Here is a 25971-nt window from a genome sequence, read left to right on the forward strand (position 1 = left end):
TGACCAGATTTCCCAGCACCACTTGTTAAAGAGATTGTCTTTAATCCATTGTATATTCTTGCCTCCTTTGTCAAAGATAAGGTGTCCATAGGTGCGTGGATTTATCTCTGGGCTTTCTATTTTGTTCCATTGATCTATATTTCTGTCTTTGTGCCAGTACCATACTGTCTTGATAACTGTGGCTTTGTAGTAGAGCCTGAAGTCAGGTAGGTTGATTCCTCCAGTTCCATTCTTCTTTCTCAAGATTGCTTTGGCTATTCGAGGTTTTTTGTATTTCCATACAAATTGTGAAATTATTTGTTCTAGCTCTGTGAAGAATACCATTGGTAGCTTGATAGGGATTGCATTGAATCTATAGATTGCTTTGGGTAGTATACTCATTTTCACTATATTGATTCTTCCAATCCATGAACATGGTGTATTTCTCCATCTGTTAGTGTCCTCTTTGATTTCTTTCACCAGTGTTTTATAGTTTTCTATATACATGTCTTTAGTTTCTTTAGGTAGATATATTCCTAAGTATTTTATTCTTTCCGTTGCAATGGTGAATGGAATTGTTTCCTTAATTTCTGTTTCTGTTTTCTCATTATTAGTGTATAGGAATGCAAGGGATTTCTGTGTGTTGATTTTATATCCTGCAACTTTACTATAGTCATTTATTAGTTCTAGTAATTTTCTGGTGGAGTCTTTAGGGTTTTCTATGTAGAGGATCATGTCATTTGCAAATAGTGAGAGCTTTACTTCTTCTTTTCCAATTTGGATTCCTTTTATTTCTTTTTCTGCTCTGATTGCTGTGGACAAAACTTCCTCTTCAGGACCCATTTTTCACTAGGGAGCGAGATTACTGGCTTGACTGCTCTCTTTCTCTTTGGACTCTCTGTTTTCTCCACCAGGTCGCCTGTATCTCCTCCCTAACCCCTCTCTACTCTACCCAACTCTGTGAATTTCTGTGTGTTCCAGATGGTAGAGAACACTTAGGGAACTGATTACTGGCTGGATCTGTCTACCTCCTTTTCATTTCCCCCTTTTATCCTCCTGGCCACCTCTGTCTCCTTCCTCCTTCTTCTCTTCTCTGCATAACTCCGTGAACATCTCTGAGTGGTCCAGTTGTGGAGTGCACATAAGGAAGTGTCTACTGGCTAGCCCACTCTCTCCACTATTGATTCTACCTCATCTCATTTGGGTCACCTCTAACTCCCTCCTCCCTCTTCTCTTCTCCATGTAACGCTGTGAACCTCTCTGAGTGACCCTCACAATAGAGAAACTTTTCATCTTTAACGTAGATGTTTTATCAATGGTGCTGTATAGAAGGAGAAGTTTTGAAACTACTGTTAAAATAAGACCGATAACTGGAAGCAGGAGGCTTAAGTCCAAACCCTGACTCCAGGGAACTCCTGACTCCAAGGAACATTAATTGACAGGAGCTCATCAAACACCTCCATACCTACACTGAAACCAAGCACCACACAAGGGCCAACAAGTTCCAGGGCAAGACATACCAAGCAAATTCTCCAGCAACAAAGGAACACAGCCCTGAGCTTCAAGATACAGGCTGCCCAAAGCCACCCCAAAACCATAGACATCTCATAACTCATTACTGGACATTTCATTACACTCCAGAGAGAAGAAATACAACTCCATCCACCAGAACATCAACACAAGCTTCCCTAACCAGGAAACCTTGACAAACCACCTGTACAAACCCACACACAGTGAGGAAACGCCACAATAAAGAGAACTCCACAAACTGCCAGAATACTGAAAGGACACCCCAAACTCAGCAATTTAAACAAGATGAAGAGACAGAGGAATACCCAGCAGATAAAGGAACAGGATAAATGCCCACCAAACCAAACAAAAGAGGAAGAGATAGGGAATACCTGATAAAGAATTCCGAATAATGATAGTGAAATTGATCCAAAATCTTGAAATCAAAATGGAATCACAAATAAATAGCCTGGAGGCAAGGATTGAGAAGATGCAAGAAAGGTTTAACAAGGACTTAGAAGAAATAAAAAAGAGTCAATATATAATGAATAATGCAATAAGTGAAATAAAAAACACTCTGGAGGAAACAAATAGTAGAATAACAGAGGCAGAAGATAGGATTAGTGAATTAGAAGATAGAATGGTAGAAATAAATGAATCAGAGAGGAAAAAAGAAAAACGAATTAAAAGAAATGAGGACAATCTCAGAGACTTCCAGGACAATATTAAACGCTACAACATTCGAATCATAGGGGTCCCAGAAGAAGAAGACAAAAAGAAACACCATGAGAAAATACTAGAGGAGATAATAGTTGAAAACTTCCCTAAAATGGGGAAGGAAATAATCACTCAAGTCCAAGAAACCCAGAGAGTCCCAAACAGGATAAACCCAAGGTGAAGCACCCCAAGACACATATTAATCAAATTAACAAAGATCAAACACAAAGAACAAATATTAAAAGCAGCAAGGGGAAAACAACAAATAACACACAAGGGAATTCCCATAAGGATAAGAGCTGATTATTGTTGTAAGAAAATGCTAAACCTCGTTGAAACCATGTGGCTCTTGTCAGTCACTAGAACGCTATACCAGGTTACTAGATTTGGATTTAAATGTTATGCTCATATCTGGTATTTGCAAGCACCTAATCCTTTCGCTTCTTTTAAATGGAGGCAGTCCTATTTTCTGTTTCATGTCATTTTGCACTTTGGACCCTGTGAAAATGCATAAGCTGCCTAAAGCTTGCTGCCTCCAGTGCTTTGGGAAACAGGGAGATATAAATCTTCAACACAGTGATAAATGAGAATATTTTACCATACAATGAAAATATAGTTTTGAATATTGCTTTAAAACTCCAAAATGCAAAAAAAGAAAGAAAAGTGAAACAGGGAGTTGTTGAAAGAATGGGGGTGGGGTGGAAGTGTGGTCCAAGAGGTAGAGGATATATGTATGCACATGGTTGACTTACTTCACTGTATAACAGACACTAACACAACACTGTAAAGCAATCATACTCCAGTAAAAAAAAAAAAAAAAAAAAAGAATCAACGTATGTTTGCTAAAAAGCTAGCAACCAAGATGCCCAAAGGAAGCCATCTGATCAGCAAAGTAAGCTTATACTAATAATTAGAGTGTCTGACTCTTCATAATTTTATTTAGTCTGGTGGCTCACCTGGTAAAGAATCCACCTGCAATGTGGGAGACCTGGGTTTGATCCCTGGGTCGGAAAGATGCCCTGAAGAAGGGAACAACTACCCACTCCAGTATCTGGCCTGGATAGCTCCATGGACTGTATAGTCCATGGGATTGCAAAAAGTCAGACATGACTGAATGACTTTCACACAGCCAACTGCAAGTATAGAACTAATATCAATATCATGATTGAATTTTTACTGATTACTTAATCTGTGTCAGGCCCTGCACTAAGGATTTTACCTGTGCTGTAATTTTTCCCACCAATCCCTACATGTGGAGAAATGGAATAACTTAACAGTTAAATGAAAGTCCAAAGTCACACATGTCTTCCTAAGTCTGAAGACTATAAAATAACTGTAGAAAAGGAAAGATTTCTAAATGCATTCCTAAAATCCATTGAATTTGGGAAAAGGTTTTGAATTGGGTTAATCATCAACAAAATGGATAAAACCTTGGAAAGTTCATGATTTTTTTTTCAAGGCCACAGATGGGGACATGGAGGGCAGAAGAGATGTGTTCCCTAAATTCAACTTTGGAGAATAAAATTTATCACCGAGCACACAACAGTGATTAATATTGCGAGGGCGATGAATTTGATAATGACTGAGAGATGCCATCCACCTGACAAACTAAACAATTTTTTTAACCTGACATAGCTCTATTCAAGACATCAGCTGTCATATGAAATGAATTCCATTTCTAATTTGTCTTCATAAATAATGCAATTAATTGAAAGGTAGTTACAATGAAAGTCTTTAACTTCTTTTATCTCCAATTTGAGAGCAATCTCTTTGCATTCCCTAGAAAGAATCTTCCACTCCTTTTATCAAATAAAACCTAGACATCATGGATCAGAACACTGAGATCAAAAACAAAAGAATCTATTATGTGAAGACCACCACATCTAATTGTGTTCTCAATCCTTTTCTAAGGTTGCTGCTGCTTCTGCTAAGTCGCTTCAGTTGTGCCCGACTCTGAGACCCCATAGACTGCAGCCCACCGGGCCCCTCTGTCGACGGGATTCTCTAGGCAAGAATACTAAGGTTAGTATTATCTTAAAATGTGAAACATAAAAATCCGATGAAAGAAAATGTATTCAAACTCAAAATTTTACTAAGAATATCTGTTTAATCAAGCTTCCAGGCTGTACATCTACCCTCTTCGTGACACCTAACTTCTGTTTATTTAGAATTAAAATATGACCTCTGATTCTACTATGTTTCACATTTCAACATACAGAAATACCTTTGGTTTACAGCCTCCAGGTAACCCTGGTTCTTCCTTTCCCCCAACTCATTTTGTGAGAACAAAAAGGAACCACTGAAGGAAAACAGTTCCTGACCATTTCCAGCAAGTGGAAATAAAGAATTTTTGTACTGAAGACTAAAATAATTAAAATGTTGTTTATCTGAGGTTTCTCTGTGCAGACACCAGTGATTCCATTTGCTTATGTGTGAGTACACATGTTAATAAACCCATGTGCTGAAGGCATGAAAGAGAGGTAAGAGAACTATGCAAGCATTAAAACTTTCAATCATTTAATTATTTCACCCCTCTGAAAGGCTAATTTCAACAAATATAGCAGAAGAAGGACATGATTATGAATGGAGATTTGAGCTGAGCATTTTTAACAAGGTTGTACCAAAAAATAGAAAGACAAAGACTTTGTGAGGTACAACAAAGTATAGACAAAATCTTACAAGTTATTTTAAATGCAAATTATACAGCTAAATACAGAAATTTCAGGTAATTAAATTATTTTGGTATCTAGCCTCTGGCTCCTAAAAAATATCCACTGGCGATAAAAGGAGTTTAGTCTACATTATCCTTACTTATTTTTAGTCATATCTACTAAAGCCTGCCTGTCAACAATGAGATAATCTGCAAAGCTATCAAATACAATGTATTTTTTTTTGTCCAGGGTCCAAAAGCTAGAAATATTGCAAGTTTGAATTTTTTTCCCCAACAAGCAAATCCATCTGAGTAAAGTCCTTATATTTTTTTACATTTTGTTATGATAATAGCCTGGAGAAGGAAATGGCAACCCACTCCAGTGTTTTTGCTTATAGAACCTGTGGACAGAGGAGTCTGGTGGGCTGCCAACTATAGGGTCGCACAGAGTCGGACATGATTGAAGCAACTTACCAAGCATGCATTGGAGAAGGAAATGGCAACTCACTCCAGTATTCTTGCCTGGAGAATCCCAGGGACAGAGGAGCCTGGTGGGCTCTCTGGGTGTGTGTCTATGGGGTCACACAGACTCGGACACGACTGAAGCGACTTAGCAGCAGCAGCAGCATGATAATAGCTAACATTTAGACTTTTGTCTAAAGGTAGAATTAAATGGAGATAGACTGGAGAAGGGGGAAATAAAGGAGAAAAGAGAAGTACATTAGTCTGCTTGGGCTTCTGTAACAAAATACTCCAGCCTGGGTGGCCTAATTAATTTTCTTACAGTTTTGGAGGCTGGAAAGTTCAAGGTCAAGGTTCTAGTATGGTTTGGTTTCTGGTAAGTGCTCTCTTCCTGGCTTCAGATGGCTGCCATTCAGCCAGATCCTGGTACAGTAGGGAGCCCAATCTCTCTGGTATCTCTTCTTATTAAAGCACCAATATGAGATCTTCCACATGCATGAGCTCATCTAAACCTAATTATTTCCCAAAGAATCTACCTCCAAACACCATCATGCTGAAACTTGGGGCTTTAAAACATGCATTTGAGGGACATAGTTCAGTCCATAGTGATGAAAGAAGATAATCAAAAGTAAGAACGAGGTAACAAGAATGTAAGTAGAGAGAAGCAGCAGTCAAAGGTGAAAATTGTGCTGTCAAGAAGTCAAGAGGAAGATTTAGAAAAATGAGTGGTTAACAGTGTCAGAGGCCATTGAAAAAGGCATGGAAAAGACTCCTGTGAAAGCTGATAATTAGAAGGTCATTAGTGTCTTTCATTTGGTCTGAATCCAAACTGCACACATATAAAACTATATGGTATAATGTGTCATTCAGGCAACATTAAATTATATGGTATTAGAAGAAAAAGAAGGAATGCTTTTGGCTGGGGTCACCTGAGAAGGCTTAACAGGCCAATTGACATTGAACATGGAACTTGGTAAGTAGAGTTCTGACAGGTAGAGACTTGGGGGTTAGAGTCTAGGTTGAATAAGGTAAGGTGTGGAAGCAGAAAAGGGCATAACTTACTTGCAGAACTGAATGTAGTTAGCTTTATTGCAGCATATGATAGAAATATAAGAGAGAAGTGATAAATTTGTACTTACAGGGTGATAATATAAGGTGGATTTCTTTCATCAATAGCTGTCATGAAAATACATTATTTTAACCCTGAGCTCCACTAAAATAGAATGTAAGAATTTCATTTCATAGTACTTTTATGGTTTTTCTTAGTCTTTTAAAATATTTATCAGAAATTATGTTAAAGCATTTGATAAAAAGTAAAGTTAGCCAGATTTTTCTGAAAATTAATTTCCTTTATTTTCAGAGTAAAATTTACTTGATTTCTTTGGATCTCTGATCTTTCATCTCTAAGGTAGACTAGGCTGGATTAGTCCTTGAATTTCTCCAAAATAAGATTCTATGATATATAAAACAGAGTTTTCCAAAAAGGACCAGAATATAATTATTGTTTTTTTAAGAACATTTAAGTTAAACTGGATATAAAGTTCTCATTTTATATTTTTATTAAACTGGATATAAAATTCTCACACACTGTTTATATGTGGGACTTCCTAAAGTCTAAGTTCTTTAAATACTTTTCAAATAAAATACAAGCTCTATAAAATAATTATTGTACAGAATCCAGTGGATTTTAACAAATACAGGTTAACAGATGATTTGTAATAAGTTAGTAATTTGGGGAACTCCATAATATTAAAATACTTTGGAGATGCAGTAATTTTGTCATTTTGTCCAATTTCTACACTTACCACATGAGGAATACAGGATCAAAAGAGATTAAGTGGCTTGCTAAAGGACACACGACAACTTGGAGTCCACTGTACCACTGTTTCTGGTCCATAGATGAAAGTCAATGGTGGACTAGTATGAATATTTCTGTTTTTCAGGTCGTTGCTAAATCTAGTTTCTATTTTTTAAGCTGTTGGTTTCCAAGTAAAGGGAAATTTAAAAGTATATAAATTATTTGGTAATATCCGTGTTAATGGAGAATACTGATAGCAAAGCAAATCTGAACGCAAATATTGATATCAAAGCCAAAATTTTATTTTGACTGCTTTCCCATGCTGGGTCTGGACTCTTCATCAACCAGGTGTAACTGTGCTGCCCAAGGTCACGGACCTAGACTTCTGGCCCATAATTCCATTGTAAAGGAAGTTATAAGGAGAAGTGGTCATTGACAAGCTTTGCCTCACATTGACAGAGTTGTGTGACTGTATCATTATATAACAGTATCATGCAATCCTCCTACATATACACCTTTTAAAGAAGCACCATCTTAAGGCAAAAGTATATGGGGGATATTCTGAAGCATTATAGATGTCTTTAAAAATCTGATGAAAATAATAAGCCCTTACCACCAGAAAAATGACATGCACTCCAAAAATTTGCAAACAAATTCAGGTACTCAAACTGAGGGTCACTGAGGCCAAGATTCCAGTTTTACTGGGATCATATTTTATCAGCAGTCCAGGCAGTACTACTGGGGAGCCAAGTGGCCTGTACACTGTAGCTGGATATCACGGACCCCTCTCTTAACACCACTTTGTGTAACTTTATCTGGCAGAGGCTGACCAGTAACTGCTGGCCGTATGTCACTGCAAGTGCACAGTCCTTAGAGACAGCATGTTTTCTTGAAATGAAGTCATCTTAAATTCTCTAAGGGTTTGGAGTACAAGAAGTTTGCTGTGGCTGTAATTAAGAGAAAGTGCAAAAAACACCAGAGGCTCAAAAATTCACACTAACCTAAGCCTCTGACTGATGGGCAGAATGGGGCAAAGGAAGAGAAAGAAGGTAGGGAGGAGGGAAGAAACAAAGACACCTAATTTCAAGTACTCTAAGTAGTGGAATCATAAAATTCTATAACTTCACCTTCTCCTCTGTGACTCTGCCACAGGTCATGATTAATTTCTGTCTACTACAATATCCTGATAAGCATCAGCTATCATTCTCAGTTTCCTGCCAGGTAAAAAAATCCCAAAGGGGATGTGAGCTAATTTGATTTTCTTGTGTTTTAAAATATTTGACGCTTCCTACAAATTTACTTAAAATAGAAACCAAGGTAAGACTCAGTTCTCTATAGAACATTCTTTCTTTCAAAACAAATAAGCAAACAAACAGTTCTTATCCTCAAGCTCACATTATGAGTATTTAACTACAAAGTGCTTAAATTCTTCTTGAGTTCATTTTAACAAGACTGCTGTAGTTGTGTCAACTGAGATTTTTAGGACCATTCTTTGAAACCAAAATTTCAATATACTCATAGGAGAAAGATATGAAAATTTCCATAAAGGTCACTTCCTGGGCTCTCAATCCAGTCCTTCTGTAGAATGATATCCAATGGGTGAAAAGCTTTAAAATTATGCAATCATGAAATCCATACTTCTTGTTATCTTAGTTTTTAATTTGTACACTGCGTTGAAATTCTGCATAAAAGAGGATCAGTCTGTGGAGCTACAAATACCCTATTGCTAGCGCTCTGTTTCTTCAGTCACGTCCAACTCTGGGCGACCCCAGGGACTGAAGCCCACCAGCTCCTCTGCCCATGGGATTCTCCAGGCAAGAATACTGGAGTGGGTTGCCATGCCTTCCTCCAGAGATGAGGACTACCCTCTTGCCATAGTATCCATGTATTTGCACAATAGAAATTGGCTTTTAAGGAATAGAAACAGAAAAGATAAACCATAATATTCTTATCCAAGTCTACTTTTGACCTGATTTCACTGAAACAAAAATTGAAAACTTCCAGAGCAATGATGGTGAGGAACAAGGGAAGAGCTTAATAATTTTACTAAGAAAAAGGTAATAACTACCCACTCCAGCGGAGAAGGCAATGGCACCCCACTCCAGTACTCTTGCCTGGAAAATCCCATGGACGGAGGAGCCTGGTAGGCTGCAGTCCATGGGGTCCCTAGGAGTCGGACACGACTGAGCGACTTCACTTTCACTTTTCACTTTCATGCATTGGAGAAGGAAATGGCAACCCACTCCAGTATTCTTGCCTGGAGAATCTCAAGGACGGGGGAGCCTGGTGGACTGCCGTCTATGGGGTCGCACAGAGTTGGACATTACTGAAGCGACTTAGCAGCAGCAGCAGCACCCACTCCAGTGTTCTTGCCTGGAGAATCCTAGGGACAGGGGAGCCTGGTGGGCTGCCATCTATGGGGTCACACAGAGTCAGACATGACTGAAGCGACTTAGCAGCAGCAGCAGATAATAACTGCTAGAGTTTAGAGAATTAATTACACCTGAAAAAGTACTTTAGTTGGGTACTAGAGTGTTCATTTTGCTTTATTGCAAAAATCAGTGATCATAGATTTATATAATGCATTACTTTGCAAAGTATTTTTATATAAGACACAAAAATTCACCAAGTCAACCTTTACCAATAAATGCCACATCTGTATGTGTTGGTAATCCTGTTCCAAAACATTTTGTGCCTGAGAGAAGTTAGAGCAGCAGTTTAAAGATGCAATAGCTGAAGTCCTTACAGGTTGGGTTGGAGATGGAGATGGGAAAGGGATTCCTATTGCAACAAGCAGTTAAGTTGCAAAAAAGAAGGGAGTAATTCAGGGACTAAATAAATATACATGAGCTGCTGTCCCACTAGGGTGCTTGCTGTAGACACAGTTACCAGGATACTGAGTTCCCTGGCTACTGTGATATGGCTTCTATCTGCATGTTCACTCAACTTTGGAAAAGCCTTTTTTTGCTCCCCAAACCTCTATTCTCTCATATCAAAATCAGATCTATGACTAGGATATCTTTACATATCTTTAGGATATGTTTCCTCTGGCTTTCTCTCATTTCCTATAAGATATGTTACAAAAAAGAGAGAGTATATACTACGAAGTTAAGCAAAACTGGCTGCTTTCTCTTTGAAACGTCATAATTATAGAATATCCATAAAATGCTAATAATTTTGAGTAAATGGGCAAGCTAACAAGCCCTATACCAATTAAACTAGCAATTAAATGTTGTTGTATAAATGCTACTCTTTCAACGTAATAGATATTTTTTAAAGGGACCTGGAGATGAAATCAAAATATGCTTGCTCATCATTCAATGAAAAAACACTTCAATTAAAAAACATTTATAAATCATACAGGAAGCACTGTGTTTTAAAAGTTATTCTATTTTTTTCCTGTGTACAAAGTCACTTTAGCATATTTATAAAATTCAGAAACATACCAAGACTTAAAATAATAATTCTACCACCCCAAACTGATATCTAAGAACATCCTGATACACAATAAGTATATAGTAACCTCAGATTTAATGTGTGTAGCTTTAACTATTCTTGAGCAACCATAAGCTCCTTGGTGTATAATCTGTTATAAATTTTGCTATTATAATCACAAGTCCAATTCTGAATCTGGTTTGAAATGAGTGAGCATTGCAGATAGTGACTATTATAGCCTCCTCTCTTCATGGAGAGTCTGTGCTGAACTGGTATACAAACAACAACTAACAAATTTATACTTTACTACATGTGGCAGAAAAGATGCCCTATGGAAATAGCCACACATTTGGAAATCCGAGTTTGCTTGTGAATGTTAATTTCTCTATTTCCTTCCCCATCTTTTTAGTCTTTTAATAGCAAGATATCTTTTCTTTTTATTCTACGAGAGAGAATTGTACTTGAACACTGTCAACTTCTATAGGTATTTTTACAATAGAAAAACCTTTTCTTTCTGCCCCTACAAGAGCAGGTCGATTTTCATTGAAAACGACTTCAAGCTGGTTCTAATATTTACTCACTTATGCAGGTGCGTTCATCAGCATGGAGTCTGTATCCTGTATCACATTCACAGTGGAAGGTGCCCAGAGTGTTAACACAGCGCTGCTGGCAGCCTCCATTCACCACCGCACATTCATCGACATCTAGAGGAGGAAGACAGATGGCCAGGATTACAATGTCATTCCAATGTCAGCTTCATAGAAGTGGTACAATATTTGTTTGATACACAGTATGTGTTTTATTGTGCAAAGGCACCATCTCTGTTGCCACAAATCTTTGCCTGTTTGATACATTTTACTCCACAGTATAAACAAGAAAATGTAGACAGAAACTTTATTAAGCTTTTTAAAGCCTAGCCACGATGAGCATAGGGACTGTTTCACAATTTTCTATTCTTCACATCCTGATTAATTAGACAGATCTGAGATATAGATATGTCCTTAGGGAAGGAAACCTGGAGGGGAGAATTACAATGAGCTACTTACTCTATCTGGAGCAGCACAGGCGAGTAGATAAACACATATTATTGGTCTGATGCTGCTGAAAAAAGTCAGTAATAAAGTTAAGACCTTGACTCTCCTTCTTATGTGCTACAGTGGACATTAGGGCAGAGTGAGATAAATTCAAATAAAATCATGGTTTGGAGTTCTTAAAAACACATTAATACATTTGCTCCATTGACTCAGCTTCTTCCTTATCACTCAAGGTTTCATTTTCTGATATACTTAGTATGCTTATGCATGAAGTGATATTAATTTAGAATAAATAGAAAGAGGTCAAGACTCACGGTCACTGATGTATTTGGATCACTCAAATTCATGATAAATGAAGTAGTGTTTGTCTTCCTTTGGAAAGGAACATTGATTTCTCTCTCAGAACCTATATTTTCTTGTATCCTATACAGTCAGTACTTACGTATCTAAAATCACAAGAAGACAACCACAAACATAGGTCAAGTTTTTCAGATAATCAGTGAAATAAGATCTTCTACATTTTCTTGTTTGGAGAATCTATTTTGTGACGTGTCAAAGTAAAAATCAGGCAGCGGTCAAGATTGAGTATGCTCATGTCTCATGCAGATTATGTCCCTGAGTCCCCTGCCCCCAGTTTCATTCCAGCAAAGAATGTGGAGTATGAATACTCCTCACTAAAATATGTAATCATAGTAGATAATTAGCTTTACATTGAGTGAGACTTAATTCCACAGGGCAAGACCTTTATTCAAGACATCAATATTGGGAAGGAATACTATTGCAGTGTCTTATCAAAGGACCTTGAAATCCTAATGGATATTTTGTACTGTGGTAAAAATTAGGGCATTTGTACTGAGGGAAGAAAAAGAATTTCCTTCTATTTGGCATTTTTTTAATGAAAAAGAAGAAAAATATAAATCACAAAAAGAGTCCCACATTTAAAAATTACTAGTTTACTGTTATTTTCCTTCTAAAAATAGATATTCTGGATTAATTTCTGATATTTTTAAAGGAATCTTATTTTAGAGATAAGAACTATGGACTTTTCATAGTATTAGAATTTTTATTAAATTTTGAGTCTGTGATCAGCAAAACACTAAGTTTTTCCATATAAACCAACATCAAATCAGAATTCTCCATTTGTTACTCATACTTTGTGCAGGGCTTTAATATTTATGCTGGCTAAATTTTTATTCTTTCTAGCTTTAGGGTATTATTCCACAAGGTTGAGATATAATTTTGAATCTTAGTTCTGTCAGATGCTGAATTAGATCTCCTTCCCAGGTCTTTGATTTTAAACATACAAATAAAACTTAATTCTCAAGAGTCATATGTTTTTCCAATATAATGATCAACACTTCAGCACTTGCAATCATCAAAATTTTTCATAATATATCATATATAGATAGATTGATAGATTTATTTACATATAGATATAGATGCATGTGTGTGTGTGTGTGTGTGTGTGCTCAGTAGTATCCAGCTGTTTGAGACTTCATGGGTTGTAGCCTGCCAGGCTCCTCTGTCCATGGGATTCTCCAGGCAAGAAAACTGAAGCCAGTTGCTATTTCCTTCTCCACATACATAAGTATTACAAATTAAAGTGTCTTAAAAAGTGTGCACAGATAAAATGATGACTGCTGAGGGAAGGAAGGCATGTAGATTGGGTGGGATACAAGATAAGTGTGTTGGACAAGAAAGTTTATCCACATCTATATAATGTTCTTTTTTTTTTTCCCACAAGAAAGGTTTTAAGGTATTACATGCATATTAAAAAGGAATTTTAAAGAAAGAAGCATAATAAGACCACCTCCCTTCCTGCTCAAGCTTCAATAATTTTCTGACAAAAGAAACCAAGTAAGTGTACAATAAAAAAAAAAAAATCACTGGGCTCACTCCAAAGATTAGAGTGGACATTGATTTTAAGGATGAGTCCTCTTTTACTATGTTTTAGTGTGTTCATATTCTGAACCTACTCCCAGAACTATAATTAAAGTGCCATAATATATTAAAATATACATAACACTCAAAGAAAAGCAAATCAAACTTCCTCTGGACATTGGGTCAGAGAGCCTTGGGAAAAATATCTTAGTGTCAAAGCTTTTAGCCTGTCAACCTTGGCTCTTTGAGACTCAGGTTTTTCATCTGTAAGATGGAAGAACAATGACTACCAAAAGTTTGAATAGGAAAAAGGAGTCCAGAATGGTGGTGGCTAAAAGACAAGGAAGGGAAAAGCCTGCGAAAATAGAACAAAGGAAGGTCCAAGGACTGGAGTGAGGACCTGAGGTAGAACAAACAGCATTCCTGGCTAGCCCAATTTACATAGGGCAGGCCCGGGGGAGGAAAAGACATATAAAAAGAGGAGCCAAAGGGCCAGGGGTCTCTCTCTCCCACTCGCATGCTCGTTCTCTCTCTCTCCTCTTCGCATCTTTTGGGTCTACATGTCCTCACGCCTCAATGATGTATTTTCCTTTATTTTCTAAATAAAACTGATCTGTCCGAGAACTATAACATGGACTCTCTGAGGGCTGTGATGCACCGAGGGCTTTAACATCCGTCACTTCAAATTTTTGTTGTGATGAGACAGAACCAAAGAGATTACACTCCCCTGACACTATGGTTTATGTTTTTCTTTCTTATTCATATATATGATTTTGGAATAGATTTCTCATACTTGAGACTGTATGTAGGAATCAGTCAATTGTATTCCACTAACTTGAACCAACAAGGCAAAACCATAAAGTGAAGGACTTCCCTGATGGTCCAGTGGCTAAGACTCTGTGTTCTCAATGCAGGAGCCAGAGAACTGGATCCCACATGCCACAAATAAGAGTTCACATGCCACAACTACAGATCCCACATGCTCCAATGAAGACTGAAGATCCCTTGTGCCACAACTAAGAACTGGCACAGATAAATAAAATATTTTTAAAAATCCATAAAATGAGAGCACATGATAGACGTCCTGAGCAACGTGGGAATTCAGGGAAGGGAAAATGCATTTGAGTGGCAGTGATAAGGGGATGGTTGAGATATAAACTGAGACTTGAGTTCATGGAGAAAAGGACGAGTAATACCTGAAGATGTCCATGGACAGAGGAGCCTCCCAGGCTACAGCCCATGGAATTGCAAAGAGTTGGACATGACTGAGAGATTGAGCATGCACACACAATCCAAAGGTGCAGCTGTTTAAACATGCAGTGTCTGAGATTCAGTATTCAGACTTGTCAGGTTGGAGAAGAAGGTTGGCAAAAGAAAGTAAAGCTGAAAAACAAATCTAAAATCTTCTTTTAATTAATTGAGATAGCAACATGTTCCTTTTCTTGATTTGCAATACAATACACTTGTGGGCAGGTGGAGACATAATAGGCTGTGTTCACACAGTAGCTAAGCAAACTTATTAAAAGTTAAAAAAAAAAGTCAATTATTTATAAAGTGGTACCAAATGCAGAGTAATTGGTTTGACTTTCTTCCTTTTTGTCCTTTCAGAATACACTGAAATTTACAGATTGCTTGGGCATTGTGTGACCTACAGTTTGCAAATCTGGCAGCACATTAGAATAATTTGGTGAGCATTTAGAATTATCCATGCCTTGGTCTTGCCTTTAAAAAATCTAATTTAACTGGTCCGGGGTAAGACTTGAGAGTCAAACATTTTGGATAAAATCAGCTATAAGGATATATTTACAACACAGGGAATATAACCTATATTTCATAATTACTATAAATGGAATATTATCTTTGAAAATTGTGAGTATTAAATATCTGTAACTTACATAATATTGTATATCGACTAAACTTCAGTATCAGTTCAGTTCAGTCACTCAGTCGTGTCCGAATTTGTGACCCCATGAATCGCAGCACGCCAGGCCTCCCTGTCCATCACCAACTCCTGGAGTTCACCCAGACTCACGCCCATCGAGTCAGTGATGCCATCCAGCCATCTCATCCTCTGTCGTCCCCTTCTCCTCCTGCCCCCAATCCCTCCCAGCATCAGAGTCTTTTCCAATGAGTCAACTCTTTGCATGAGGTGGCCAAAGTACTGGAGTTTCAGCTTTAGCATCATTCCTTCCAAAGAAAGCCCAGGGCTGATCTCCTTCAGAATGGACTGGTTGGATCTCCTTGCAGTCCAAGGGACTCTCAAGAGTCTTCTCCAACACCACAGTTCAAAAGCATCAATTCTTCGGTGCTCAGCCTTCTTCACAGCCCAACTCTCACATCCATATATGACCACAGGAAAAACCATAGCCTTGACTAGAGGAACCTTTGTTGGCAAAGTAATGTCTCTGCTTTTGAATATTCTATCTAGGTTGGTCATAACTGTCTTTCCAAGGAGTAAGCGTCATTTAATTTCATGGCTGCAGTCACCATCTGCAGTGACTTTGGAGCCCCAAAAAATAAAGTCTGACACTGTTTCCACTGTTTCCCCATCTATTTCCCATGAAGTGATGGGACCGGATGCCATGATCTTCATTTTCTGAATGTTGAGCTTTAAGCCAACTTTTTCACTCTCCTCTTTCACTTTAATCAAGAGGCTTTTTAGTTCCTCTTCACTTTCTGCCATAAGGGTAGTGTCATCTGCATATCTGAGGTTATTGATATTTCTCCCGGCAATCTTGATTCCAGCTTGTGTTTCTTCCAGTCCAGCGTTTCTCATGATGTACTCTGCATAGAAGTTAAATAAGCAGGGTGACAATATACAGCCTTGACGTACTCCTATTCCTATTTGAAACCAGTCTGTTGTTTAATGTCCAGTTCTAACTGTTTCTTCCTGACCTGCATACAAATTTCTCAAGAGCCATATCAGGTGGTCTGGTATTCCCATCTCTTTCAGAATTTTCCACAGTTGATTGTGATCCACACAGTCAAAGGCTTTGGCATAGTCAATAAAGCAGAAATAGATGTTTTTCTGGAACTCTCTTGCTTTTTCCATGATCCGGCAGATGTTGGCAATTTGATCTCTGGTTCCTCTGCCTTTTCTAAAACCAGCTTGAACACCTGGAAGTTCACGGTTCACATACTGTTGAAGCCTGGCTTGGAGAATTTTGAGCATTGCTTGACTAGCGTGTGAGATGAGTGCAATTGTGTGGTAGTTTGAGCATTCTTTGGCATTGCCTTTCTTTGGGATGGAATGAAAACAGACCTTTTCCAGTCCTGTGGCCACTGCTGAGTTTTCCAAATTTGCTGGCATATTGAGTGCAGCACTTTCACAGCATCATCTTTCAGGATTTGAAATAGCTCACCTGGAATTCCATCACCTCCACTAGCTTTGTTCAGAGTGATGCTTTCTAAGGCCCACTTGACTTCACATTCCAGGATGTCTGGCTCTAGGTCAGTGATCACACCATCGTGATTATCTGGGTCATGAAGATCTTTTTTGTACAGTAGGATTATAAAAAATAGAGTACAGCAAATGTTTAATAAAAGTTACTTATCATTAAGAAAAAAAAGCACCTTTAGTGATTCTTATGTGGAGCCAGAGTTGAGATCCCCTGATGTTGTTTCTGCTTTAGTTGCCTAGTGATCTTGTTAGAATGCAAAGAGACAAGGGGCTGGATTTTAGCATTTCTAATAGATCCAAGCCTATTCTAAAGCTGCTGGTCTGGGGACCATACTCTGAGTAATGAGCCTGCAGACAGTCCTCTGTCCAATTGTAAATGTCATACGGATCATAGATGACATGATTTGACTCAACTTCTCAGCTGCTTGACTAAAGCATACCAATTCAGTTTAAATAGATACATCAATACTCTGACCAAAATAGTGTGTATATACACCTACACAAATGTATACATATATATATATATATATATATTGTTGTTGTTTAGTTGCTAAGTCGTGTCTGACTTTTTGTGACCCCATAAACTGTAGCCCACCAGGCTCCTCTGTCCATGGGATTCTCCAGGCAAGAATATGGAGTAGGTTGCCATTTCCTCCTCCAGGGGATCTTCCTGACTCAGGGATTGAACCCATGTCTCTTGCATCTCCTGCACTGCACACAGATTTTTGACCACTGAGCCACCAGGGAAGCCTTATATACATACACACCTACATTAAATTATATGCTAAAATCATCTGAAAATAAACCACTAATATTTCCCACAATATTCTCTCAGTAATAGTTAATAGCTTTAAGACAACTTTAGCATTATCTGTTATGAGGAATGACTTTCTTCTGTAAAACATGAGGGATATTTTAGTTCTTTTCTGATGAAGTACCTCTGATATAGGATAAAACTGGGCTAAATTGCCAAGATATTAGACACTCATGCTGAAGCTGTCACAAGTGATTTTCTTTTCTATCAAGATTCTGCCCAACAGAGTTAAAAACTAGAAATGTCAATATTACATTAAAATGTTATTATCAAGTATACTTCATGTGAAGAAATCATTTCTCCAAAATTTCTCTCAGTTATATCTTCATGTTAGATGCTTACAGAAAGCCCTGCCCTTAGAATTGGAGCTCCAGGACACTGCTGGGAATAATGATAAAATGATTAGAATTTTTTCAGCATTATCACTGAGATATGGACCAAGGATGATGATTTTTATACTGTAAAAAATGTCAAAAAGAATCAACTATGCTATTTTTCCTTTTTAGTGTCCTTTCTCTTAATATTTCTGCTGTATTTATCCCCCAAATTATTTCCCCAGATGGTCACAGAATATAATAGCTTAAAATAATTCACATTATTATCCAATGTATTTTGCACATAAAAGCCCCCTGAAACAACAATGATCCATTTTTTCCCTAAACAATTCAGGATTATTTCATATTTTTTTTTAGAGTGTGCAGCCAGAGTAAGATAAATTATTCTTCCATTTGCTTTTTAATGTACTCTTCTCAGGAATCTTTTGATTGGAAATAAGTGTTCCTGGGTTACTTTATATTAAAGATTGCATTATAGAAGTGTTAGATGTGGAGGGAATATTAAAGGATGTGTTGAAGACTCCACTAGATTTTACATGTGGCTTTATTTTCACTCTGTTTTACTATTCTACTTTCGCTCTGATATGCAATACTGCTGACTTTTCACTTGTATTTTAATTCTATAATTCCTGATCGAATGAACTCCTTAAGGTCAAGGATCCTGTTATGTTAAGCATATTCTGGCATAAAGTTTATACTCCATAAATGATAAGTGAATGAATGAATGTGTGGTTTGAGAGCCCTCCACATCATTTAGTCTTCGTATTCACTAATATTCATTAATGGATTTTCTTAGGAATGGGCTCTGTTCCACTTGCCTTCTCTTCGCTCTTGTAATAGACTATTGGTTTGTTTTTGACCCTTCACAAGTTTCTTTAAAAAAATCCAGGGCACAGAATAATTTTTGTTTGCTAATGAACAAACTTAAACTGTGTCTATAGTGAATATTCACTGCTTGACTGCTTAGGATTCATCCATTTTTCTTCTTCACTAATACTCAATAGCTATGAGGTTTTCCTTTGGGCAAATTTATCCCCGTGATTTTAGAGAAACCATGTAGATTACATGGGACTGATGAATAACATTCCTCTCTCAAATCTGAAGTGGATTTTTCTTGGCATAAATTTACCTCCATCTGTCACAGTGATTGGACCAGGTACTGTCTTCATTAGCATATGACTGTCTCAGGAATGAATGAATTCCTTCAGATGTGATCCAGTCACCATGAAGCTCAACATATAGGTCTGGAACCTGAAACATAGAGACCCTGTTGCTCTGGAAATTGTAATTTGTGTATATGAGCCATTTTACAGTAGCCAGTTTGCTCCCATGAATGAAGCTAAAGATAAAGCCAACAAACAGGACAGAACTGAAGGATAGGAGTATAAGAGGTGGAGTCCTGATTGAACTATGCCTGAAACCTTCCCACCTCTGGCCTTCTCAGTTAAGTGATTCAATATCCTCCCTTTTATTGTTTAGGCATTTTAAATCACATGATCCTATTGCTTGTAAAATAAGTCATCCTAACTGATTCATGCATACTGTAAAGTGGGTTTGCAGGAGGAAGTCACCAAATACAGCCCAAACTAAGCACACACTTTCCAAAAAGATTTATTGTCCTCCAATCAGTGAAATGTTTTAATCTATGTTTCGTCAAAGATTGGGAAAAGTGATGTAGTTCTTCCTCTTAACATTACTGGAGCAATTATACTCTGTTAAGATGCTAATGAATTTGGGGATTTATAACAATTTTGGTTAAATTTTATTACAAATATTAAGAGTTTATCAAACTGCCTGTGCAAAGCTGTGTTATATCTGATAGAGCCTACAAGGTTGAAAATGCCATCTTGCATGATTTCCTCACAATTGCTCTGAGAGATTTTTCTGATTTGGTCTGTTGAGAATAAGGATTAATGCAAAAAAAAAAAAAAAAGAGAGAGAGAGAGATTATGCTAAAGATGTGGCTAGGGCCTGATTGGCACCCCGCTCCAGTACTCTTGCCTGGAGAATCCCATGGACAGAGGAGCCTGGTAGGCTGCAGTCCCTGGGGTCACTAAGAGTCAGACACAACTGAGCGACTTCACTTTCACTTTTCACTTTTCACTTTCATGCATTGGAGGACGAAATGGCAACCACTCCAGTGTTCTTGCCTGGAGAATCCCGGGGACAGGGGAGCCTGGTGGGCTGCCGTCTATGGGGTCGCACAGAGTCGGACATGACTGAAGTGACTTAACAGCAGGGCCTGATTATTGAGGATCTTTTTGGCCATACTAAGGAATCAGGTGTCTACTTTATAGACCATGGGCACCAGCAGGGCAAAGGATATGTAAGTGGGAGACTGAAGGCAGGGAGATCAAGTAACAACAATTGCCAAAATCCAGCTGAATGATGATGAAGACTTGATCTAAGTTAGCAGCAGTGGAAAGAGAGAAACATGGGCAGGTATAAAAGAGAAGAGAAAATCAAAAGGTTTTGTTTATTAGTGTGGCAACCCACTCCAGTATTCTTGCCTGGAGAATCCTGTGGACAGATGAACCTGGCGGGCTATAGTGCATGGTGTTACAAAGAGTTAAACACAACTGAAGCGACTTAGCATGCATGTATGATGAAGAACAAAGACTCAAAGTGACGTGACTTGAACAACTGGATGGATATTTGTGGCATTCACCACATTCATTAAAATAGCACAGAAGGAGGAACATTTGATACTAAAAGAATAGCTGCTGAATCATATGTGTGATTATTTGTTTTATATCTGTGTTCCCTGTTCAAGAATAATTCAATGAGAGTAGGAATTCTGCTGGTTTTACTCACAATACCTACTCCAGTGTTTGGCACATAGAAGATGTTATAAAAATACCTGTTAAAAAAGTAAATGAAAAGGTACAGAATATTGAGCATCTCCATATAGATAGTAACTCAGAGCACAAGAGTAGGGATGATATCAATAAGCAAAAGTATGTAGATAAAGAAGATAAAGGAGGTTAATAGAGAACTCTGAGAAGTATCAACATTTAGGACAGAACACACAAATCTGACCAAGACAGCCATCCAGAGAAGTAGGAGGAAAACTGAGAAAGTCTGGCATCATGGAAGCCTAGGGAGGGCGAGTTTCAAGAAGGAAACTGTGGACTACACAGGGATTTCAAATAGGAACTGGGAAGTGCCCACTGGATTTAACAAGAATTTCACTGATGAAACTGATGAGGATGAGGATACCAATAAAAATAACCCACCTGACAATTACCGAACACAAACAATGTACCAGGCACTGCTCTAAACCGTCCACATTAACACATTTAATACTCAAGACAGCCCTACGAAATAAATACTAATATTACTCCTACCTACAGAGGAGGAAGCCGAGACTTAGAAGGCTGTTTTAATAGAGTACTAGATTGATCCCAGGTTGCAGTGAGTTGGGTTGAAGAAAAAGTGGGAGACAAAGAAAGGGAGACAGAAAGTTAAGACACATATTGCAATAATTTTGACTATTAAGAAAAAGAGGCTGTATTTGGACTGGAGAGCATAGTAAAGGGAGAGAGTTTTTAAGGTGGACCAGATTTGCAGTAGTTTAAATATTGATGAGAAGGGACCAATAGAGAGGGCTGACTTGAAGATATGAGAGTGATTTCTCAAATTATTGAGAATCTCAAATCATATTAGTGCAGTCCATGATAAAGTATATCCTGGGAGAAGTAATCCACCCTGGGCACTGAACGTCCTTACATATTTATGTCAGATAACTCTTTACCCAAGCCATTTTTCAAGGCTCTGTTTGCACAGAGAGACAAGCTAACATATCCCCTGAGAAAACAAAGTGGCTTGTTTCTGCTAACTCTAAAAGTGGTGGATTCCCCAAGCTCAGTGTTTCCCTTGTTTAATGCAGCCACTTGATGTGTAGGCATCGATAATGAGCCCTTTGTGTCACTGCTACGGGATGTGGGGGGACACGGGGAATTGACACAGACATATAAAGCTCTGGCTACTGGCTATGCCAGGAGTAATAAAGCCCTTTGTTTCTGACCCTGGAGCCTCATGTCTTGTGTCACCATCTATGAAACAATTACAGCCTAACTGGTTAGTTATAGTAGGGTATTCTAGAATATGAGACCCTGCACACTTTGTAATAGTACACAGAAACAAAATCACACACACACAATCACCTGTTACTCTGGGTTACAGTGAGCATGTCCATCTGAGCAGCTACAGATGTTACTGTTTTCTCCTTGTTTCTTCTTATGCCTTTTGATTGCTTGTAGTCTTGAAATGATTAGTAAAATACAGTACAGGAAAGATCCCTTATCTTCCTGGGCCTGATTTGATAAGCTGATCCTTTATGTTAGCTCAGGAAGGAAAAAGGAAAAGATGTCATGCATGTGGGCCCGCATGAGATTTTACTGAGCAGTGAGAGCACAAATACCTAATCCAGGGAACCAACAATTTTACTATAGTTTTGCTTATTGCTATATTTCTAGTACTTAAGGAAGTGTTTGTCATATAGTATGCACAATAAATATTTGCTGAAAAGGAGGGAAAAAACCAGGTTTCCCTTGTGGTCCAGTGGTTAAGATTCTATGCTTCCACTGCAGGGGGCACTGGTTCAATCCCTGGTCAGGAAACTAAGATTCCACAGATGAAAGTGAATAAATGAACAGATAAGTGATGGGTAGGTAAAACTGCAGAGGGAGAAGGCTCAGCAAAGAGACTGAGAAAGGGGAATCAAGAAGGTGGAAAGGAGCAGACAGTGTGGAATCCTGGTACCCAAGGAGGAATGTCTTTTTAAAAGGGAATGAACAACAAAATCAGTGCTGCTGAAAATCAAATCAAATGAGGACTGAAAACAATCTGGTAGATTGGTAAATAATAAAGTCTTTCAGCCACATAGAAGAATGTGGATAGCAAGTTAGCCTTTGGGGATGACTATTTTTTACAAAAGGTTTTTCAGAGTCCAGAATAATCTATTCTTTCTTCTTATTGAAAACAGAGCTTCCAAGGCCAGGCTTTCTTGGATCTATTGTGTTGCAGCTTCATCTATAACACAACCAATCACATCCCTGAAGGCCACAGTGTGACAAGGCTCTGGTATATACTGCTACAATATTGTTATCATAGTTTCTCTGTGAAGGGCCGCAAACAATGAAAATAAAGCATATACACAGAGCCTACTGAAAACATGAAATTGACATACACTTAATGATATGCAAAATCATTCCCATACTTTATAATGTCAAGCACAAATGGGAAAGAAAGGTGAGTGAGCCAGTAAAACTGAGCTAAACAAAAAGTCATCTCTCAATAGCTCATTTTGCTTAATTACTTTTCTCTATTACCATTTCAACCCACAGTTCAAATACATTGATTCTCTTCCAGTTTTAAAGAAAGAGCCAAACTCACTATAGCCTGAGAGCTAAGGATATCATTTCCAGAAATGGAAAAGGCATTCACCCTGGGCACTCAGTTAGAAAAAACAGAAGCATTTAGCCAAACTCCAGATTCACTCTCTATAATGAAAAGTATCATCCTCTGAGAAATTTTCATCTTTTGGACAGTGACTGGTTCAGCTTCTCCTTTTTTCCTTGGAGGTCTAACATAACTCTAGCATTTAGAGACTACTTCAGTTCAGTTCAGTCGCTCAGTCGTGTCCAACTGTTTGTGACCCCATGAATTGCAGCATGCCAGGCCTCCCTGTCCATCACCAACTCCTGGAGTTCACCCAAACTCTTGTGCCAGTTGGTGATGCCATCCAGCCATCTCATTCTCTGTCATCCCCTTCTCCTTCTGCCCCCAATCCCTCCCAGCATCAGAGTCTTTTCCAATGAGTCAACTCTTCGCATCAGGTGGCCAAAGTACTGGAGTTTCAGCCTCAGCTCAGTTCTTCCAATGAGCACCCAGGAATGGTCTCCTTTAGGATGGACTGGATGGATCTCCTTGGAGTCCAAGGGACTTTCAAGAGTCTTCTCCAATACCACAGTTCAAAAGCATCAATTCTTCGGTGCTCAGCTTTCTTCACAGTCCAACTTTCACATCCATACATGACCACTGGAAAAACCATAGCCTTGACTAGATGGACCTTTGTTGGCAAAGTAATATCTCTGCTTTTAGAAATAACACCCAAACAAGATGTCCTTTTCATTATAGGGGGTTGGAATGCAAAAGTAGGAAGTCAAAAAACACCTGGAGTAACAGGCAAATTTGGACTTGGAATACGGAATGAAGCAGGGCAAAGGCTAATAGAGTTTTGCCAAGAGAATGCACTGGTCATAGCAAACACCTTCTTCCAACAACACAAGAGAAAACTCTACACATGGACATCACCAGATGGTCAACACTGAAATCAGATTGATTATATTCTTTGCAGCCAAGGATGGAGAAGCTCTATACAGTCAGCAAAAACAAGACTGGGAGCTGCCTGTGGCTCAGATCATGAACTCCTTATTGCCAAATGCAGACTTAAATTGAAGAAAGTAGGGAAAACCACTAGACCATTCAGGTATGACCTAAATCAAATCCCTTATGACAATACAGTGGATGTGAGAAATAGATTTAAGGGACTAGATCTGATAGACAGAGTACCTGATGAACTATGGACAGAGGTTCGTGACATTGTACAGGAGACAGGGATCGAAACCATCCCCATGGAAATGAAATGCAAAAAAGCAAAATGGCTGTCTGGGGAGGCCTTACAAATAGCTGTGAAAAAAAGAGAAGCAAAAAGCAATGGAGCAAAGGAAAGGTATTCGCATCTGAATGCAGAGTTCCAAAGAATAGCAAGAAGAGATAAGAAAGCCTTCCTCAGCGATCAATGCAAAGTAACAGAGGAAAACAACAGAATGGGAGAGACTAGAGATCTCCTCTAGAAAATTAGAGATACCAAGGGAACATTTCACGCAAAGATGGGCTCGATAAAGGACAGAAATGTTATGGACCTAACAGAAGCAGAAGATATTAAGAAGGTGCTACTTAATGTTTCCTAAATGAATGGTGAATGGAGACACATCTAGAAAGTTAGAAGAGGGGCCATGAGAGAAGGGAGGACTAATGCAGGGATTGGAAATCAAAGGTGGGTAATGAAAAATGGTTGGCTGACTGCCTGCTTGATTGAGATAACTCGGTTGGTCTAGAAATTGTTCAAAGACCCTGGAATATCTAACACTAAAGGTCACAAATGGAGAGTGGGGGGCACCTGGCTCTGGATACTGTAGAAATCACTGCTTGAGAAGTGCATCTTTTCATAAGTGTTGGGATACAGGACAGAATACACACTGGGGTTCCATTAATGGAGTATTGATTAACTGATTCATCAACTGAGAGATGTACAGAGAAATGATAGATGGGGAGCCTTTTCTCTCCCAGTAACTATATGAGTGAATGGGAAAACTTTTATGGGGAAGTGAATGTGAGGCTGGATTCTCCTCCTAGAGTGGATTTTGATTAGCTTTATCTTCACACATCAGATTTAAGGATAGAGTAAGATCTCTTAAGGGTAGTGAGTGAAGGAGACAAAAGTTGAGGTAGCCAGCAGAGAAACTAGGAGAGTGCCAGCCTTGGGGCCTTAAAAACCTCTAGATCCCAGGGCAGCTGATAGAGTGGAAAGAGGATTCAGAAGATGGGAATTAAGACTCAGAAAATGAGCTCACCTCTGTCCCTTCCATACATCTGATTAACCCTATCCCCTTTTAGTCAACTTCATCTCTAAACCCCAACCCCAAAGGTCAAACTAGCTAAAGGGAACTGGCTATGTTATAATATACAGGAACCTCACGATGCATGAATGGGAGTCTGATACAAACTGTGCCAAGTTGATATTATGACTTTGGAGGGTTCTGGTTATGATTTTATTGGAGAAGGAAATGGCAACCCACTCCAGTGTTCTTGCCTGGAGAATCCCAGGGACGAGGGAGCCTGGTGGGCTGCCATCTACGGGGTCGCACAGAGTCAGACACGACTGAAGCGA

General features: G+C 38.5%; 1 protein-coding gene across 1 annotated transcript in view; it reads right to left on the reverse strand.

Moving 5' to 3' along the window:
• LOC102399298 (EGF-like and EMI domain-containing protein 1) overlaps window positions 1–25971 on the reverse strand; it is a 705282-nt gene that overhangs the window by 168333 nt on the left and 510978 nt on the right. Inside the window, exon 7 of the mRNA XM_044945114.2 lies at window positions 11132–11254. Within this exon, the coding sequence (XP_044801049.2) occupies window positions 11132–11254 (123 nt within the window). The remainder of the gene's footprint in view (window positions 1–11131; window positions 11255–25971) is intronic.

Source organism: Bubalus bubalis, chromosome 1 (genome assembly GCF_019923935.1).
Source record: "Bubalus bubalis isolate 160015118507 breed Murrah chromosome 1, NDDB_SH_1, whole genome shotgun sequence".
Classification (NCBI taxonomy): Eukaryota; Metazoa; Chordata; class Mammalia; order Artiodactyla; family Bovidae; genus Bubalus; species Bubalus bubalis.